This window comes from Taudactylus pleione, unplaced genomic scaffold, assembly GCF_031769625.1.
Source record: "Taudactylus pleione unplaced genomic scaffold, aTauple2 ptg000171l, whole genome shotgun sequence".
NCBI classification, from domain to species: domain Eukaryota; kingdom Metazoa; phylum Chordata; class Amphibia; order Anura; family Myobatrachidae; genus Taudactylus; species Taudactylus pleione.
In genome coordinates this window covers 1,567,788-1,589,563 of record NW_028284573.1, presented here as the reverse complement: position 1 = coordinate 1,589,563, position 21,776 = coordinate 1,567,788, and the positions used below count along the sequence as shown (strand labels likewise).

The 21,776-nt window shown below is 44.1% G+C and overlaps 1 protein-coding gene across 1 annotated transcript in view; it reads right to left on the bottom strand.

Moving 5' to 3' along the window:
* The window catches only part of LOC148521282 (membrane-associated guanylate kinase, WW and PDZ domain-containing protein 3-like), a 199,005-nt gene that overhangs the window by 73,784 nt on the left and 103,445 nt on the right, over positions 1-21,776 (bottom strand). The window contains exons 18-21 of the mRNA XM_088475401.1: positions 8,546-8,593; positions 6,725-6,887; positions 1,386-1,542; positions 848-956 (exon numbers count right to left, since the gene is read on the bottom strand). Of these exons, the coding sequence (XP_088331527.1) occupies positions 848-956; positions 1,386-1,542; positions 6,725-6,887; positions 8,546-8,593 (477 nt within the window). The remainder of the gene's footprint in view (positions 1-847; positions 957-1,385; positions 1,543-6,724; positions 6,888-8,545; positions 8,594-21,776) is intronic.

Here is a 21,776-nt window from a genome sequence, read left to right as displayed (position 1 = left end):
ACTTTCCTGATTTTAGTGAATCAAAGATTCTAAATGCTCTTTTATACTCCATCCAGTCTTGTCTGCTACAACATATCAGGAAATGTTTGATAGGGGATATTTTTCTCCCTCTCGTAGCCATTTATATTTTCCCCATCATCCGCTTGTCCAAAATGTATGAGCCCAGATGCTTCCCTTTATCTGTGTTTTTGGGATTGCTCTTCTAAAAAAGTATTTTGGCTTCAAGTTATCGGAATTAATCAATTTTTTACCGTTGACTCCAGAATGGGCCATTTTTGGCATTATCACAACCACCTGTACAGTGTCATTGGGTCGTCGCAGGTTACTTCTGATTCTCTGGGCCGTGGCGAGGAAGTGTATATTACAACAATGGATACAATCTTCCCCTCCCACTATACACATGTGTAAGGAAAAGCTTTTTCAGGTGTTCAGGATGGACTGGGTGCAGATGTACTTACATAAAGAACAACCACTGATACATTAAACATTTCAATGAAACAACAAATTTATAATTGTTTTCGTTCTACATTATGTGATTTTATCTCATCCTTCATTTCTATTGGGCTAAACTAATGGCCCCAGTTATAGATGGTATTGGGAGGATATTGTGCTGGGACTATTCTCTGATCTTCCATTTCACTGAGTATGTTATTTGGATCCTTAAATTACTGTTCTTGTCCTTCCAAACCATGCGAAGTAAATATTTTGGTAAACATGAGTCATCCTTCTTCTCCTTCTCCATCTCCTCCTTCTCCTTCTCCTCCTTCTCCTCCTTCTCTTTCTCCTTCTCCTCCTCCTCCTCTTTATCATCATCTTTATCATCATCTTCCCAGGCCCTGTGTATTACCACATCACTGTAGGGTGATATGCCCACGCTGAGCTCTCTGACTGGGTCACTGACACTCTGATATACTTCTGATGAAACTAAAGATCTGTCACCGGTATCCTGTTCTGCGCTGTAAAACAGAGAGAGTTACTATGTCAGTCGCTTCTAGACAGACAGAAAACTATTCCCTCTGGATTTAGGAGCGTATCGCCTGACAGCGGTGCCCCGCACACAGGCTGCGCCACACTTTTCTTTCTAAATGTATTTATAAATTATTCTCTTTTCAAAGATGTCCGTTATCACCAAGCTGCCGAATGTTTGGGCAGCCGAATCTATCAGGCGATCACCTGCATTAGCGCTGATTTATGCTGGTTATGATATGATCAGCCTGATGTGGCCGAGTTATCCTATGCATACGGAGGAGTCCTAAATGTACATACACCATAATAATAATGCTGTAATACGAGCATTTATATTTTATAGTCTAAACATTATATCTTTTTGTCGTTAAAACCATTATCTGTCAGCTAAATATAAATAGTGCTTATATGACACTTACGTTTCCTTGGCCTCTTCTGTTGGTAAGGCAGATGACCGACCCCGATACACCAATATCTTAATCTTTTCTCCGGTACGGATGGTCCTTACCAGACGCATTAACTCCATCGTGGTCCACCCCATGACATTTTCTTTATTAAATTCAATCAGTTCATCTCCTGTAAATGATAACATAATTGAATATAAAATAACGTGAAGGGGTTAGCACCATACAAATATGCATTTGTCATTGTGCCCAAGGTATTAGCTTTCAGCTGTCTTTTTTTTATTTAAGTTTAAAACTTATTTGTAATAATATATTTAAATATATATTTTATATATCTAGGCTGTGTTTTACAACCCCCCCACCATCCCCCTGTGTCTATAGGCCCCATTATAAAATAACATCCCACCCCCTATAGGCAATAGACCCCCCCATGGACCATAAATCCTAATAATAATACCCCCCAAACCCCATTAGTAGTAAAAAATATATCTGTTTTCTAAACCAACCCCCCTGTAAAAACACAATTTTTCTTTGCCCCCTCTTACCCTGTGACAAGTATGTTTTATTTATTATTTTTTACCCCCATCCAGCATCATATTTCTATATATTATTCCTCCCCCACTGATGCTAGATAGCCCCCCAACCCCCATGGGCATTTACCCCCCTCCCCCATATGCAGAGACCAGCAGAGTGTGTGTCAGGGGGGACCGATTATCAGTCCCCCATGCTGAAGCTGATCCTTGCACTTGCCAAATAGTACTTGGAGGGGAAGTAAGTTCCTCTCCTCGCACTGTGATCCCCGGCACATGCGCCCAGGGGTGCTGTTCGCATGGCATTCTGGGGCACGATTCCGGAAGTGATATCGATGGTCAGAGACCGCTTATCACTTCCAGGGGGTCCAAGGAGTCAGAGGAGATCTGTTGTGAGGAGAACGGATCTGCTATGGAAAAGCCGGAGGAAGCAGCATGGCGGCGCGGTCACATGTGATGCGACATTGACAGCTGAAGGAAGCACTGTTGGCTGCGATCACATCACACGCGACGCCGCCGGCTAATTGGTTAATGCAGATTTTGTACATTAGCGTGTACACACATGTATTTCTTATACACACCAGGGATCTTTATTCACATGATGTAATTATAGTTAGTTTGGCTGATTGGCCACAGAATTATTCCTCATAGTTCTGAATTATACTGATGTTTTTTTGTGGCCCTTTATCTAATTTTATTGTCCTTTTATTTCCCGTCTTTATGTGTCTCTTATATCAGTACTATAAATGTAGCCATTACACTGCGGCACTATGATCTGTATAAGTGTCACTACGCCCCCTATACATAGGCTGTGTGTGTTCTCCTGAGGACGGTAACATTGGCTGATAACATGTGCAGCAGCTGGGATTACTATTACTTCCTTGGTTATAGGTTACTACTGCCATCTGCTGGAGAACCTGATTATGTACTATGGGGCTGATTCTCAGACAGACGCACCTGCGGCCCTTTCCCACACGGCCGTGGCAGCCTCCTTACTCCCTTATGCTAATGCAGGTATCCAGCTGTCTATGCGAGTATCCGCCCCTGTATGGCGAGTAGCTGCTAGTCTGCATGCGGAAGGCTGGCCTACCCACTCATTGTCCATCTGCAGCTGCAGCCACCATCATTAGGATCATCACTTGTGCCCGACTCAGAATCAGGTCCTATATTATTATTATCCTTTATTATATAGCGTCATGAGGGGTCCGCAGCACCTTACAGAGTACATACACAGGAACAGTATGTACAAAACAAGAACAGGGACTTACCGTACAGAACATTGCAGGACATGGACAGTACTTATACACATTGCTGCACCGGCCGTCATTATAGCCAAATACTGTAAGGAGAAGGGCGGCAGCCCCCAAGGGTTAGGTGCTGTAGGCAGCGGGGAGGAGATCAGTGGCAAAGGGGGGTTTCCAAATAATTGGTTACAGAACCAATGACAATAAAGTCTAACCAGAATAAGCTGCAACATTCACTTTATTGTGTACTTCAAGTGTTTACATATAAATAACTATACATAATATATATAACAACAAGGCATCTGGGCATAAAACGTGATTATGCACAATGTGTAACAGTATGTACGATCAAATGTAAACTACCAGTGCAATTTATGCCACACAGTAATCCCTTATTCATGTTATGAACACAGTAGTGCCCCTTTTACACAATTCCCATATTATTGCCCCTTATACACAATGATCACAGTAGTCGTGCCCCTCATACAATGCCCACAGCAGTAGTGCCCCTTACACAATGCCCCCGGTAGTGGTGCGCCCTATGTAGTGCCCCAGTAGTGGTGCCCCTTATGCAGTGCCCCCTATGCAAAGCCCCCATTAGTAGTACCCCCATTAGTAGTGCCCCCATTAGTAATGTACCCTGTAGTAATGCCCCTGTAGTAGAGTCCTCAATATTGATGCACCCAGTAGTTGTGCCCCCACTAGTAATGCACCCATTAGTAGTGTCCCCAGTTGTAATGCCCCCATTAGTAGTACCCCCAGTAGTAATGCACCCACTAGTAGTTCCCCCAGTGGTAGTGCCACTAGTAGTAATGCCCCCTGTAGAAGTGCCCCCAATAGTTGTACCCCAGTAGTAATGTCCCCAATAGTAGTGCCCCAAGTGGCAATGCCCCCATTAGTAGTGCACCCATTAGTAGTTCCCCAAAGTGATAATGCCCCCTATAGTAGTGCCCAAAGTCATTGACAAAATTACCGCAGCTGTAGGTAGTGCTGTGCATGCGCTGCTATTACGAATGTAACGGTGTATGTGCAGCACAGATTACAGCTGCAGTAAGGTAGTGTAGTGAGTAGGGGTGTGCACCGGCCACTTTTCGTGTTTTGGTTTTGGATCTGGATCTTTCTTCGTGTTTTGGATCTGGATTGGTTTTGCCAAAACCACCCTTCCGTGTTTTGGGTTCTGGGTTTTGTGTTTTGGATCTGGATTTTTTCTTAAAAAATAAAAAAAAATGCTAAAATCACATAAAATGGGCCTTTTTTTTTCCTACGCTATTAATAACCCCAATAACATTAATTTCCACTCATTTCCACTCTATTCTGAACACCTCACACCTCACAATATTGTTTTTAGGCCAAAAGGTTGCACCGAGGTAGCTGGATGACTATGCTAAGCGACACAAGTGGGCGGCACAAACACGTGGCCCATCTAGGAGTGGCACTGCAGTGGCAGACAGGAAGCCAATCAGCGTTATGGTGCCCATTTGCATGTAGCACGAACCCAGGAGATCCGTGCTACATGCATCTGTGTGATTGGCACAGAGCAATGACAGGTCCGTGAGACCCGTCTGTGCTGCTGTGGTAAAAAAAAAAAAAAAAAACTGTGTAAAAAAAGAAAAAAATGGCGTGCACCCCCCCAAAAAAGAGCAACCAGCCCCGGGCATTAGTAACCCAGTGCTGGGTGTGCTTAAATACAGGGGACAAACGACGTAGGGGTCCCCTGTACTTATGCACAACCAGCACCGGGCTAGTCAGAACCAGCGCTGGTTGCCAAAATACGGGGGACAAACGACGTAGGGGTCCCCCGTATTCTGCGCAACCAGCTCTGGGCTCTGATCCGGTCCTGGTTCTGGAAATACAGGGGAAAAAAATTAGTAGGGTTCCCCTGTATGTTCCAGAACCAGCACTGGACTTTTTCTAGCGGGGGGCTGATGCCACAGCCAGGGGAGCCCTTTCACCGGGCCCCCCAGCCGCAGCATCAGCCCTGACCGCTAGTCAGCCCAGGCCGGGGATCCCTGGAGAGCTGGGGACCCCCCCAATAAAGGGGTCACCCTCTCCAGGGCACCCCAGGACCAGGCTGATAGCCCAGGGCTATCCCCGCCACCCCTGGTGGCGGTGGGTGGCGGGTTGATTGTGTGGTGTGGTGTAAATAAAGAATATCAAACATTGTCTTTACAAGTAGAACTGCAAGTCTCAGCTAGCCTGCCCCGCATGCTGGTACTTGGAGAACCACAAGTACCAGCATGCAGGGCATTAAGGGCCCACTAGTACCTGTAGTTCACCTGTAAAAAAAATGTTTAAAAAAACACAGGACACACACACCGTGACAGTATAAGTTTATTAAACATACATACACACACATGTACACATACTCACCTATGTAACCTGTAGCATCGGTCCACTTGTCCGGTAAAGTATCCATAGGGGACCTGTGAAAAAAAACATACTCACCATCTCCTATGCGAGGTTCTGTCCTCTTCGTTCCAAAGTAGGCATCTCCGGACTTGGCAAAAAAAAAAACGAAAACGCGATCCACGAACTTAGTACCGTTCTATAGAACGGTACTTCCCGAATGAGAGCTTAGTGGCGGGGTATCACCATGGAAACCCCGCTGCTAAGCGTTCATTGGCTGAGAGAGGTCATCTCCCGTCTCTCAGCCAATGAACGGCTCCCTCCATTGTAGTCAATGGTGGGAGCCGCAGGGTAAACTTTAATAACCCTGCGGCTCCCACTGTATTTAAGCACACCCAGCACTGGGTCACTAATGCCCGGGGCTGGTTGCTCTTTTTTGGGGGGGGGGCTCGCCATTTTCTTTTTTAACACAGGTTTTTTTTTTTTTTTTTTACCACAGCAGCACAGACGGGTCTCACTGACCCATCTGTGCTCTGTGTCACTGTCAATCACACAGATGCATGTAGCACGGATCTCACGAGTCCGTGCTACATGCAAATGAGCACCATAATGCTGATTGGCTGAGAGCCGTGACAGACGGCTCTGTCAGCCAATCAGCACTTTGCCCATTAAAGGCAAAGGCATTTTTTTTTAAATGGCCGCTCGAGGCAAAACCTCGAGATCCGACAGCAGATCTCGAGGTTTTGCCTCGGGAGAGGGATCCGGGGCAGACAGGGAGATCCGAGCTTAGGCTCGGATCGCCCCGGATCCCCGAAGTTCGGGTGGGTTCGGTTCTCAGGGAACCGAACCTGCTCATCCCTAGTAGTGAGGGAAAACTATCTATTTCCCGAAAAGCTGTCATCGCAAAAATTACATCTTTTCGGAATAGATAGTGATGGAGAGGAGGAATAATGAATCCTCCGGTAAATTAGGTAGAACTCCATGCCAGTACTAATCCTAATTACCTCCAGAGAATATTTAGGTATGATGAATAGTCCCCACAGTGAGGGAAGAAATAGCCCATGAGGGAAGAGGGCCCTGCTCGTGAGAGCTTACAGTATGGGATATATTTGCATTGTCATGTAAGTGCATTAGTTACTCCTTTATATTGTACTAATACAATTACTTTTCTGGCAGCACATATATCTGACTTTAGATAATACTGTTATCTTACACATATAAATATTTATATTACCTTTTTTTAGACCACTTTGGTCACTAGGTCCATCCTTAGCTACTGTCAGAATCTCCAGAAAGTTATCCTTGTTCCTGGTGGTAGACATCCCAAATCCTTTCTTGCCCTTCCTCACAGTGATCTGCACTGTAGGAGCCAGGTTATACAGTCTGTGTGGTAAGACCTTCAATGGCAGAAAGACCCAGTTATTATTATAATCATCCTTTATTTATATGGAGCCACAAGAGAAGAAATCAGTGACTTACAGTACAATACAATGCAGGACAAGGACATGGCTTATACACATTACTGCATTAGTGATCATAACACTCAGATAAGCTATTCACTAACTTGTTATATACACAACAATTGTATAACTGCTACACAATAATGTATACACATATCAGTCTATAATACATGACAGATATAGTGCTAAATCTGCTGATATAATCCCTCATTCCAGGGGTTCTCAACTCCAGTCCTGAACTAACCACAGCTCATGTTTTCTGGATTTCTTCAATCATGCACCAATGAGTTCATCTATTTTTTTGGGATAGCAATTGTCAAAAATCCTGAAACTGTGACCTGTTTGGGGAACTTGAGGACTGGAGATAAGAGCCGATGCCATAGATAGTTACTGGCCCTTCACTCTTGGGAAATGATTTGGTGGGGGTCCATTGCCCGGTGCACTCATATGATGGAGCAGCCACGGCCCTTAGTGCATTCCACCACCAGCAGAGGCCCCCTGATGGGCATGGCCAGTTACCCCCAAGCACAAAGTCTGGATGATCTCTTGGCAGCCCTGATCAGGACTATTGGGAGGCACTTCCACACCTCTCCCCTCACTCAGCATTTTTCTATCATTTTACTTCCTTACCAGAACATTTTAGTCAGGGGCATAATAAGATAGTAGGGGGGCCCATGTGCAGTTTCTCTCCAAGGGCCCCTCCTCTCTACCCAGCGGCCGGCAGAATACTGAGTGCAGCAGTAGACTCTGGGCACTACTATACTCTAGCGCTGTGCCAAAGTCTACTGCACATGCGCAGATCATTAGGGAAATGGTGTGGCAGCCACTTATCCCAGTGATTTTCCTTCTGCTTATGCATAAAACAGTGGGAAAATGGGATGATGATTTGTACATAACTGCTGCCGCCAACGTGGGACTACGGAGAGGTGAGTATTGAAGGATGGGGTGCAGGGTGTGTGGTTTAGGACCCAGTGGCCCCTGTGCACTGCACACCCTGCACCCATTATAGATATGCCTCTGCTTTTAGTACTATATTCATACCCCTCATCTATATGGCCAGCCCTACTTACATTCTGTATGCTATGTGGCATGCTGCTGTTATCACATGATGTTCTAATAATCCCTTTTTGAATATTTTGAAAAATGGATAGTAGCCTAATGTATTGGTACATACTGAAATGCATGTAATAAATGACTTTTATGCATACATTGACCATGTCCCCTCCATTTGTACATAACATAACTGCACTTAGCAGGGAAACACTACCCCAGAGATGGGTGTGATACTCCTCTAATATATATAATATCCTGCACAGCAACAAGCCTGTTACTAGGGACAGCTTGGGTATATGTCGGCATGTTCACAATATTGACATGTTTCAAATGTCAGCAGGTGACATGTTGGCAGTGACATCATGTGATACTGCCAGAATGTCCACATTGTCAATGATGATAGTCATGATGTTGATTTTTTAGGATAAAGTTATCCCTAATATGCCTAACTCTAATTCCACATGATTACAATGTTACTGTCAGCATTTTATTGCACTTGGCTTTGTGGTTGCTGACATGCTGACTGGATGAAGGACACTTACCTCCGCAGCCTGCCCTGAGCTTTGTACAGTCTCTTTTTCTGATTTCTTCTAAAACAACAGAAACATTAGGAATTAGGTTCCACCCATTTTTGTGATACAATTGTAATCTATATAATACAATATAAAGCCTTGTCAGCCACCAGACCAGTGCAGTGTCTGTGAGAGTCATCTATCCTATCTGAGCCGCTATCCCTGTGTGTGGTTTATAATACATGTATTTATTTATACAGAAAGCGCAGGTCAGAGTGTCCATCATACACACTGTGGAGGATATGCAGAGCCAATGGTAAGCCATATACCAGCAGGGCCGGTGCAAGGTTTCCGGGTGACTGGGCGACATGTTACCAACCGCCCCTGCTCCCTCCAATTCATAATATGCCACGTGTCAGTCTCCCCAGTTACATAATATGCCACACAGCAGTGTCCCACATTCATATATACTATATAGAATATTGCACGCAGCAGTGTCCCACATTCATATACTATATAGAATATTGCACACAGCAGTGTCCCACATTCATATACTATATAGAGTATTGCACACAGCAGTGTCCCACATTCATATATACTATTATTATTATTATTATTATTATTACCAGTTATTTATATAGCGCACACATATTCCGCAGCGCTTTACAGAGAATATTCGGCCATTATCATCCGTCCCTGCCCAGTGGAGCTTACAATCTATATTCCCTACCACATGCGCACACACACACATACACACACTAGGGGTAATTTTGTTAGGAGTCAATTAACCTACCAGTATATTTTTGGAGTGTGGGAGGAAACCGGAGTACCCGGAGGAAACCGGAGTACCCGGAGGAAACCCATGCAAGCACAGGGAGAATATACAAACTCCACACAGTTAGGGCCGTAGTGGGTATCGAACCAACGACCACAGTGCTGTGAGGCAGTAATGCTACCATTACACCATCTGTGCTGCCCAACTATATAGAATATTGCACACAGCAGTGTCCCACATTCATATATACTATATACAATATTGCACACAGCAGTGTCCCACATTCATATATACTATATAGAGTATTGCACAGAGCAGTGTCCCACATTCATATATACTATATAGAATATTGCACACAGCAGTGTCCCACATTCATATATACTATATAGAGTATTGCACACAGCAGTGTCCCACATTCATATATACTATATAGAGTATTGCACACAGCAGTGTCCCACATTCATATATACTATATAGAATATTGCACACAGCAGTGTCCCACATCCATATATACTATATAGAATATTGCACACAGCAGTGTCCCACATTCATATATACTATATAGAGTATTGCACACAGCAGTGTCCCACATTCATATATACTATATAGAGTATTGCACACAGCAGTGTCCCACATTCATATATACTATATAGAGTATTGCACACAGCAGTGTCCCACATTCATATATACTATATAGAATATTACACACACTAGAGCACCAAAATCATAATGTTCCTTATGCTAACATGACATAATGTAACACTGCTGCGATTTCATAATATGCCACACAGCTGTGCCACAAATTCATTATATGCCACTCAGCCACAAATTATGTCATTCATTTTTTTTTGTGGACTCAGTGGCCGCCTCCAGAGACTGGCGCCCTTAGGCGGCTGTCTAATGTTAGTGCTGGCCTTGTATGCCAGCAGCTATGAAACTACACATCCCAGCATACTTTGCCACAGATTTGCTGTTAGGGCATCCTAAACTGTGGCAGGGCATGCTGGGATGTATAGTACCACAGTAGTGCAGCATGTTGCTTACCCCTGGCCTATGCTGTTGGGAACAGCCAAGAAGCAGCTTTATAGTGGCAGAAGTATGTCCATTAGCTCAGGGGACCCCATGGAGACCAGTCTTTTTTTTCTTGCACAAAGAAAAAAGTCTAATAAATAAACTAGTGAAAGTATTCCGTATCTCCAGCTCTTGTAGGACATTCAGATATATTGTACATAATAAAAATCCATTTTATGTTACTATCAGAGCAGGCAGACAAGTGTGATTATATCACTATACATAAGGAACGTCCTCTTCTGCCCAGCATCCATTATAAACATGTGTCACTGCTTTCTATGCGGAGCTCACCCAGGCTGCACTAACCACTTCTGTGTACATTTAGATGATAAACGAAATGACTGTATAGGAGTGGAGAGGGTTAAACTTCCTAGGCTGGGGGCAGACCAGTGTGGGGAATCATGTGATAATTAGGGCCTATGGGTTCTTAGGATTGTAGGTTTTAGCAGGGATATTAGAGTTTGTTGGAGGCGGAGTCAGCCTCTTTTGTTCCTGTCTTTATAGTGTTTATAGTGTTTATAGTGTTAGGCTTGGGCTGTTGATAGCCGTTCTTTCTTTGCCACCATATTTAAATTAATTTAATTAATTTTAGTAATTAATTCATTATCTGTTAATTAAATAAAATAGCTAACAATTCTGCCAAATACAAGTCTCTGTGTCTTTATTTCAATTGAGTATGTTTTATTGTCAATGATTCACGCACTGGTCAATCCTCAGACGATGGGAGGTTTAATGATGGTCTCCAGGGCCATACCTAGTGGTGTGCGAGTGGTACTGTCTCCCAGGGGGCAGCTCCATGGGGCGGTACTGTGGCTGCCCCATGGCATCTGCACTTGGTTTGCGGGGGTGCCTGGAATGGCCATCTGCAGCCAGTAACGCTAATGCAGATGCACCCTGTAGCCTGTAGAGCTGCCTGGAGCAATCTAAGATGCTCCAGATAGTGCTGTAATTCCTAGGGAGAGCAACCCCCCCTCAGTGTGACATCATGACAGCACATGATTGGGGGTGGGGCCAGCACAGGGTGGCACAACGCCCTGCTACAGCAGTAATGGTCTCGCCAAATGCCAAGTAATGGGCATAATGTAAATTTTCTGTATTCTACTGCTGGAATCACAGGCAGGAACATCATTTATGTATCCAGTAATACAGTAACACAAAGGGAAAGTCATATTTACTTACAATGGAGCAGAAAGAAAAGTGTAAAACACAAATCTCTATTAATTTATATGAAAGACCAATATAATGAAATGCAGCAAGATAGAGTAATTACCTCCAGCTTATCATCATCATTATCACCACTATTACATAACACTGTAGTCACTGATATATTTACAGGGCGACTAATATACAAGTTTCCCCATATTATTATAAGCAACTAATAAATGTATTTACAGCATGAATGATATAACAGTCATTATACTGAGGCCCTTTTCCTTGTTAGGTACAAGCAGTATGGTACAGAATGGCAGGTACTCATCAGTGCCCCATGTTACAGGCATAAGGGTACATGAGGTGGGGTTTTCATAGACTAACAGGGGCTTTCAACATGTGGCCCTGCAGGTGTTGTGGGACTACACATCCCAGCATGCCCTGCCATAGTTTCAGTATTCCCTAATAGCTACACTGTGGCATGACATGCTGGGATGTGTAGTTCCACAACAGCTGGAAGGCTGCATGGTGTACTCCCTGGACTAGAACAACCATGCCAGCTCATATGTAACGACTATGATTTGCGGCCACTGAGAACCAGCAATACTATAAATAATAATAAATGACCTCTTAGCTTAGTCAGATTTGGGCACAGACACCTCCTGACATTTAGGCCTACTAAACTGGGACAAAACGCCGCCACCTATGCCCAAACACGCCCACTTTCAGGTAAGACCCACCCGCTTTTGAGATCCATGAAAAACCCTAATTGTGCAAATAACAAAGTACCACAAATAACAATAACCGAGCACTTACCTCTCTTCGGAAGCATCGGCGGAATATGCTGAAGCGGAAACAGCTCATGGCTGCTCCCTAATGTGCCGGCCTAACTCCTGTCCTACTACTATACTAATCTAAATACTAAATCCTAAACTAAATAACTATACTAAAATGCTAACTCCTAACTAAATAACTATACTAAATACTATTCTAAATGCTAAATCGTAAACTAAATAACTATACTATATACTAGTCTAAATGCTAAATCCTAAACTAAACTATAAATAATACTTATAAACAAACCTAATATAACTAAACACTATCTAAGCTTAACACTAAGGAAAATAAAACTATAAAAACTATAACCTATAACTACCAATACACTCTCCAATAAAACACAACCAGCTCCAGCAATCGCTTCTCACTCTAAGAGGCACCAGGAAACCGCATACACTCTAGTGTGCTGCCCTGGCTTACCACTCATTGTGACATCATAAGACCACTGTGATGTCATCGCACAGACATTAGCAGCAGCCATACATGCAGAAAATAAAGTATCAGACTATGGGCCGTATTTAATTTGAGGAAGAGACGGATGATGACATTTTTGCCTGTTTCAATTATCCCCGTATTAAATTTTAAAGACTTTTCGCATAGTTAAAAAATGGGGATAACTTTTCTCCATGTAATACATGGTGGAAAAAAGTGAAGAATTGGGGTTTAGGGGTGCAGCCTTAAAAAAAATAGCCTGCACCCCTGGGAGAGTCCCATAAAAGTATTCTGTGTAAAAAAATTTTAAAAAAGTCCTCAGGATACCCCAAAAAAGGTACTGTAATTGTGGGGTAAAAAAAATAAATTTGGGGGACAAACTTCTAAACTAGCTAAATTGATCCCGGGGGGGTTCCCAAGTATGCGGCAGGTGTTTTCAAGAATGAGGCTGGTAGCGACAGGTCCATTTTTGAAGAATTAAAAAAAATAACTTTAGGGACTTAAAAATATGCTTACACCCATTTTCTTGTACCCCAAATTTGATGGGCATAGTTATTTTTAGCAAAAAAAAAGCTAAGTGTTATTCTTCACTAGTTCTTCACAGGCACATTTATGCACCTGCCGCGGCTATTAAACAACCCCAATTACCTTCAGCAGGCAACATCGCGGGTACCCATAGTGATCCCCCGTGTCAGGACATCTTTAGGGGAATGCCAGGATGAATTCCCGAAAATTCACAGGACTTTTTGCCACTTACCTTTCCGCTGGGCACACACATGATACTTTATCCCCTGTTAAACCTCCGATGTGGTGCGAAAAGTCCGGCATGCGAAAAGCCCAGACTTTTTGCACCTAATTGAATATGGCCCTAAGTTAGGGGTACGCAGGGGCAGAATAGCAGACCTCCCACCTCCCACAATTCACACATCCAGAAAGGAGCAATTTTTTAACCAAGTGGGTGGAGCTCTGTAGATGGAGGCGGGCTTATTTTGTCCCAATGTCACATGTCTGCATGCTGTAAAGTGGATCAGGCATTGCCAAGCACCATAGTAAATTTTGGGTAGGGGGCTGGCAAAGCTGCCCTAGCCTCCCAGGACACGCACTGAGCTCTTAGACGGCAATGTGTAATTTTTATGTCACTCTTTTCAATCAATGGGCCAGATGTACTAAGCTCTGCAAAATGATTAACTGGAGAGTGATGACGATCAGCCAATCAGCTCCCAATTATCATTTTCAAACACAGCCTGTAACATGACAGTTGGGAGCTGAGTGGCTGGTGGTTATCACTCTGCAGTTTATCACTTTTCTGAGCTTAGTACATCTCCCCCAATACCCCATAAATATAGGTGATCATTACAGGGTATAGTTCCTATACTATTAGCACACACATTACACTCCAACATAGGAATATAAGTTATTAGTAACATATCAGTAACATACACTTCAGATTCCAACCTAGGAATTAGGCATATACTGAATACACAGCCGGACACTCTCTTTATGTCACTATCCTGTACACAATTTACTATGTTTTTTTTAACAATATTAAAATAACACAGAAATATATAAAAAAAAGGGGGGGGTTACATAAGAAAACCAGGGGAAGGACGGGTCAGGGTTGGATGGGGACCACACTCCACATATACAGAATCTATACATTACAGTTATCAGAGCGTAAGAAAAAGGATGCAGTAATAGGCAAAACAGACAGCGCTACAGATATGAATGCCAGAACTAGCATGGAAGAGAGCTTATGTTGATAAAAGCGTGTTCCTAAGCAGTAGGCCCGCAAGTAAGTGGAAGGTGGGGTGGGGCGTATATAGGCCCCCACTTATTAACAAGTTTTATCACCAAAACGAGTGATAAATGTCACTGTGTATGATAAATGGTGCTCCAGCCAATCAGCCCCCAACTGTCACCTGTTAGAAAAATGACAGTTGGGAGCTGATTGGCTGGAGCAACATTTATCATACACAGTGAAATGTATTACTTGTTTTGGTGATAAAGCTCGTTAGTAAATGAGGCCCATATATACACATACAGTGGTCAAAGTGGGAATTTTGAAGTGGGGGTATGGAATATTTCAAAGTGGTTAGTATAAATATGAGCGTGCGTGATGGCGCTTGAACAAAAAAATGGGCGTGGCCACACATCTCCAAGGGGAATGTCAACATGACACGCTAGCCTTTTTTCTCACTCTGGTAGCATCCCTCTCTAAGTCATGACAAATCTTTCAGGCTCATGGTACCTTTAGCTGTATGGTGGTGGTTTTGTAACATGATGACTACTTTCTTTGGTCTCTGTCCACCAGAAGCTGATGTAGGCCCTTTATGTGCAAGCTCTGACCGCAGCAGTGTAAGGACACCTGTGAACTGGGGCGTATCTATAATGGGTGCAGGGTGGGCAGGGAACACGGGCCCCTGGGTCCAGGGGGGATCCACACCGCACACCCTGCTCCCATAATAATACTTACCTCTCCGAAGTCCAACATCGGCATGGGGTCTGGCGCTGTAAAACGACTGGAAAATAGCCGCGGTGGCCATTTTCCCATCATTTGTGCATGCACAGTACAGGGAAAATGGCCGCCGTGGCCATTTTCCCGGTGACCTGTGCATACACTATAGACTCTGGGCACACTCTAGTGCCCAGAGTCTATAACTCTGGCGCTGGCCACGCACAGCTCAGTGCGCTGTCAACCTCCGGGCAGAGAGGAGGGGGCCCATCTCGGAGACTGCAAATGGGCCCCCTCCTCTCTAGAAATGCCCCTGCCTGTGGAGCAGATTACAGCCACATATGCTGCTCTTGTTCCCAAACACACATGACTGGGAGTGCTGGGACTAGAGCAGCATCATGGACGTCTTGCTCCCTGTCGCATCTGCTCCCTCTCACACATACTGCTACTGTACATGTAGCAGTCGGGTGCTGTCACCAGAGCCGTACCCCACAACATGGGAATGCAGCCAGACGGGTGTTCAGCAGCAGAGCTGCACATAACGCACTCCGCCTCCTCGCTTCCATCTCCCGGGCATCAAGAACAGCATCGAGCAGGAGCATCGCTCTGCCCCCTGCCCGACTCCTCCGTACAGCTTCCTGCAGCATGTCCTTTGGCCAATCAGCAGCCTCCCGCTGCCGGCTGCTGATTGGCACCTGCCCCGGCTCCTGACTGACTCCTTCCTTCATGCAGCATCTGCTGTGGTTGGCTACCTCAGGTAGTAACTAATTGTGGGCAGCAAAGAAATAGCCAGCGGCTCTTAGGCAGCAATCGCATCTTAACTGGCTTCGGTAAATGACTTGTAAGCCTGAAAACCGGCTGACAAAGTTTACCCTGACTGACATGCCAGAGCTCAAGCTACACCCCACCCCCAGCAAACTGGAAAAAAAAAATAATAATTGCTTGACTGAAGTGCCGGTATGTCATACCGTTGCATACCAGCACACTTTGAGAACTATATATATATATATATATATATACACACATACACACACACATGCACATACATACATACTAATACACACACACGCATACATACATATATATATACACACATACACACACATGCACATACATACATATTAATACACACACACGCAGACATATGTGATACCCTATACTACGGGTTTATTCACAATGTAATCATACAATATAGTATAGCAGTAAAGATGGCAATAGTGAATCCTTTTTTATGTTCATTATACTTTGCAAGAACAAAGAAACACTTGGCAATATTCATATATCAACAATGCATTTCAGTAGACAGTAACACACACATTAAAACTCTTATTTTATTTTTCAGGATCCTGTAGATCACTAGTGAATTCTGGACTTCGAACCTGCAAACTATAAATGGGTAAGTATGCTCTAGTGGCAATTAACAAATGACTAATTTTGCAATTCCCCTAACATCTCTAAATTATATACAAAAACCTCACGTGAGTATGATAAATGGATAAGGTTACATCAAGAATACATTTGCAAACTTGTGTTACTTTTCTATACACCTTTTTAGGAAAACATTTTCCTCACACTACTGCACTTTACATGTCTCATACAATGCTAGTTCAGCGCTGAAATAGTTAATATGGTGCACCCTTCGTTGCCCGGGATATGAAGAACAGTTCATAAACTGCTCCAGCTACAGTACTTGTCTGTATTTAATGCAACACTGTAATCCTCTGTAAATGATCCTGCTGCGATGGTGTTGGTATTACAGTCACTTCCTTCCCTGCTTAGCAACCTTAGATCATAGAGGAAGTATTACAAGTGCTGGCAGGGAAGTGTTGCCCTAACACTGCTGGTAACTGTTGTACCTCACCTCCAATATGCAGTATCAGGGGGTTACTCTTACTATTATGAATGCAGTCTATAAACCCCACGCTTATCTCTGAAGGGACTGCTGTGCATATGTAATGGTGGACAACTATAGGCCTCCAGTTAATAGGCGCTAATGTCACTGAGTGTCTGTGTGGGAGGGTGCAGCAGCTTCTGACCCCTCCAGTATCAGCTCTCACCCTCCGGCTCCTTTACAAGCTCGGTCTCTCTCTATTTCCGCAGCTCCGCCTGAGGCACTCCCTTAGGGGTCGTCTGACACACCCCTCTTAGTCTTATTGCTCTCAGGAACCTCCCCGGATGACACAGCTTGGTCCCATTGGATGTTCCCCACCTCAGAGACCTCCGCTGCTTGTCCCGGAGTACGGCCGCAGCCCTCAGGTAATCATCAAGGCAGCGCAGCCCCTTCTCCTGTCCAGCTACCTCACCAACTGCCCACACCAACTGCCCACACCAACTGCCCACACCAACTGCCATTTTCCTCTAGTTCAAATCCTTGAGCCTGCTACAGTACTCACTGGTCCCCTAACGTCCACCACCACTGAGGGGGCAGTGCAAATCGTCCCTGAACCTTAATGAAACCAGTTAAATCATGGCCTATATTAGACAATGGCAGGAGTCACATTAATATTTTACATTTTCATAGAGGCACATCAGCGTGGGTAGGAAGACAGGGTGTTGGTGGGGTGCCACACATACATATATATATACATAGTCCAAAGAGAAGTTGAAAGCACTTACCAGGGACTACTTCATTTAGAAAGAACTTTTATTACTCACAAAGAAGACATAAGGTACAGTCATAGTGGACGTTTCGGTCACCAAACGTGATCTTTCTCAAGATAGGACCCATCAGTGTATATGCTGCTGTTTTCCTACACCACTAATGCACATACCCCCCTAAAATATTAGTAGCAAATAAGACAAATATACACTACACATGGCACACCACCGGGAGTGACGTCATAACCATAGAAACCTCTAGTAAACTGTAAGCAGGTATCTTATCCTTAAACCTTTACCTTAACTGACCTTCGTGTACACCACAGACGCAGCGGCCTCCTCCCGGGAAGCATTACAGCCAGACACCCGTGTCTCGGTCAGGTTCACCTCCGGTCAGCTCCAGCCGTAAAGCCGGAAGTGCCTGTATCCGAGGCGACCCAAGCCAAGCTAAACTCCCGGCCGCGTCACACCATACACTACGCTAGAGGGCAGGGTCATCCATATCACTGCTTAGCAACAAGCGCTTACCTCCAATAGCCACTGAGCTACAACCCAGATATAGGCAATGCCAGGGTGTTAGTCCTCACTTAGACATGCTAACTTCAGCTTTACTCATTTAGGGACATAGCCTAATAGTCACCTAATTAGTAACCCGCCTTTAACTATAATATACATAGAAATCTATAAACATCCGGTTGTGTAGTGAAAACCAAACCAGAGGTATTAATGTGGAACGCAAGCAGGAAATATGATCAGGGACTAACCCTATATCACAGACCACCCAATAGAATCACCACTAGTTAGCAATATACTTAAAATGGTCAGTGGGACAATAGAGCAGCTATGCAGCATCCACTGCTATCTATAGTTATGTAGCGATCACCTAGCCAACCTGCTACAAAGAGAAAGGGGGTAATAGACAAACAACAATCCCTACATACAAAGACAAAAACATTTACATATTCACAAAAATACAAAAACTATCAGGCATCCTTAGACATCTATCTAGACATTATTGTGTGGAAAAACATTATTTAGAAAACAAAAGTCCAGATATATCTTTCTTCCCACTGATTGGCCATGGGCAGATTAACAATAGTCCATCATACCTTATTGCAAAAAAATATTCAGATGGATTTGTTCATTTAATCCCTTTGGGGCTACTGTGTCTAATTGATGGATCCATCTTGCCTCTCTCTTAAGCAACATAAGACCCCTGTCGCCACCTCTCCTAGGTGGTGGTATCCAATCGATTATCATATATCCAGCAGATACTTGGTAACCCATCTGTAAAAAAAAATGTGTAGCTACCGGTTTATCCGATCCATTATTGGTATAAACCTAACAAATAGATGTACGATGCTGTGTCATGCGCTCCCGAAAAGTCCGTGTTGTCTTATCCACATACATCAGACCACATGGGCACTGTAACAAATAGATGACATGGTCCATTTGACAGGTCAAGCGATATCTCAGACTAATCCTTTTACCACTATGTGGGTGTGGGAAAGACTGTCCTGTGATCAGGGACCTACACGTTGTACATCCTAGGCATTGGAAACAGCCCTTTTTGGCCATCAGACAATTTGCCGCTTGCGTTTCTCTAACCGGCATATTTGTTCTGTATGAAAGATCTTTTACATTTGGACCCCTCCGTATAGTTGGCAAAGGAGGTTTCTGGCCTATATTACCAAAGTTGGGGTCAGTTCCCAATAGGGGCCAGTGTTTTCTTTGTACTGTATATGTGAATATCTTATTTTGTTGGCTCATCTCATGCCCCAGGCATGAGATGAGTTGTATTGTGAGTGCCATCTTGATACTGGACTATATATATATATATATATATATGTTCCCACTAGGTATTTTTATTACTGTTTTGTTAATTGTGAGATGCACGCTGCCCATTTTGAAATTGATGAATTGCGCCCCGCATTTTCCGCAGCAGACACACTGTGGGATGAAGCAGAATGGGAAGGTGGAACAAAGGGGCGGGCGCAGCTGCTCAACTCAGGGCTCCCGCTACATGTCTCCAGCAGCCCAATCCACACAAACTGGAGAGGGCCACCTGACCGTACAGCTTTCCCATGTGACTGCGAGACACCAGAGCACAGGAAGTTACCTGAAGGATATGGAGCAGGCTGAATGCTGTGGGCCAGTGTCCGGCTGGACAGTCATTATTAGATGCTACACACACAAGCCGTTGGTCACTTTGTAATTGTCAGCGAGAGGCTTAAGCAGAGGCAAGGGCGGACCGGCGGCTAGACACAGGCGGACGGTAGTGACCATAGCTGGATAACACCTCACCATGAAGAGGCCCCTATTTCCACTGTGACCTTAGCACAGTCTAAGCCTTTTTCTTTTATTAAATATCTGCCCACCATAATAAACAGCCTTAAATTGACCTGATTTTATGCAAACCACACCCCCAACATTATTGTCATGCCCATTTTTAAAATTGCATTTGCTGGGCCACTTGCTTGTGTTTCCCCCCCCAGGCTGAAAGTTGCCAGCCAGCCACGGGGTTCAGCGGATGGAGGAGCAGCAAAAATCCATCCATAGCTGTACGACAAGCCATGACATTGGGAGAGGAGGGGGAATGTACCTTAGCCCAGCACAGTGGAGTGTACTTTCTGTCTTGTGCAAGGTGCTCAAACCATTTGAAGTTGCCAAATGTGAAGTGAGTGCTGACACTGCTAGCTTGAGTAAGGTGCTTCTCCTGATTAGGCTTTTGGAAAATCAGCTGGTGAAATTGAAGGAGGAAATTAAACAAAGTGATTCTGCAAAGTATTCTGGACTGATAGATCAAATCTTTTATTCGCTTTGCCAGGATCCATGGGTGGCCAAGATCTTGAAATCTGATCATTATATTTTAGCAACCATGCTTGATCCTAGGTTTAAGTCATATGCTGTTTCTTTCTTTACAACTGACCCAGATCTTAAAAGATCCAAAGCGCTCCTGGTGAGCAAGCTGGCAGCTGAAGTGACACATGGCACTACGATGATGTCTCCTCCTTCAGTTTCTCCAGCAGCAGCCACAAAAAAATTTCTTTCCCAAAAGACCCAGTGATGATGCAGATAAGTCAAGTCAATATTTTGACATCTGGTCGGGTCTAAAAGAATTGCCCAACACCAGTGACACCTCTACCATAACTCCATCTAATACGATTACCATCCAAAGAATGGTGGAGGATTATTTTCAGGACACCGTACAAGTAGACATGTCACAGAGTCCCTTTGAATATTGGAAGAAAAAAAAGGCAATTTGAAGATCATTGTATAAACTGGCTATGCATTACTTAAGCTGCCCACCCTCCATTGTGTACTCGGAGAGAGATTTCAGTACAGCCAGGAACCTTGTGAGAGAACGACATAGGAGGCTACTTCCACAAAATGTAGAAAAAAATTATGTTCATTAAAATGAACTGGAAATTTTATGAGGAAAACCTTTCCCGCCAATCACGTCACAGTACAGATACTTCTGTAATGGTGGATTCCAGCGGGGATGAATTAATATTGTGTGAGGAATTGGATAATGTACACACTGATAAGGGTGAGGATGGCAACGATGGTGACAATTTGCCACTGTAGAGCTGTTGCCTTTAGCCAGTTGGTAGCTTTTATTGTGGGGGCCCAAACAAACCAAGCACTTCAGCCACAAAGTGGCATTCCCTGTCACTGAAATGCTTGGCTTGTTAAAGTGTGCATGTCCTTCTTAATATCCAACATAAGGGTGGGTTGGAGGGCCCAAGGACAATTCCATCTTGCACTACCTTTCATTTCTGCCACTGCTGTGTGGCATTGCTTCATAGATGTGCTTTAAACTGTGGTGTCAGTGCCACTGCGCCGCTGCTCTGACGCTTGGTAACCAGTCAGCTCAATTGACTGTAAATGACTGGAAATTCTATGGGAAAAAAAAGCCCAATTTATGTGATTTTAGCTATTTTTGA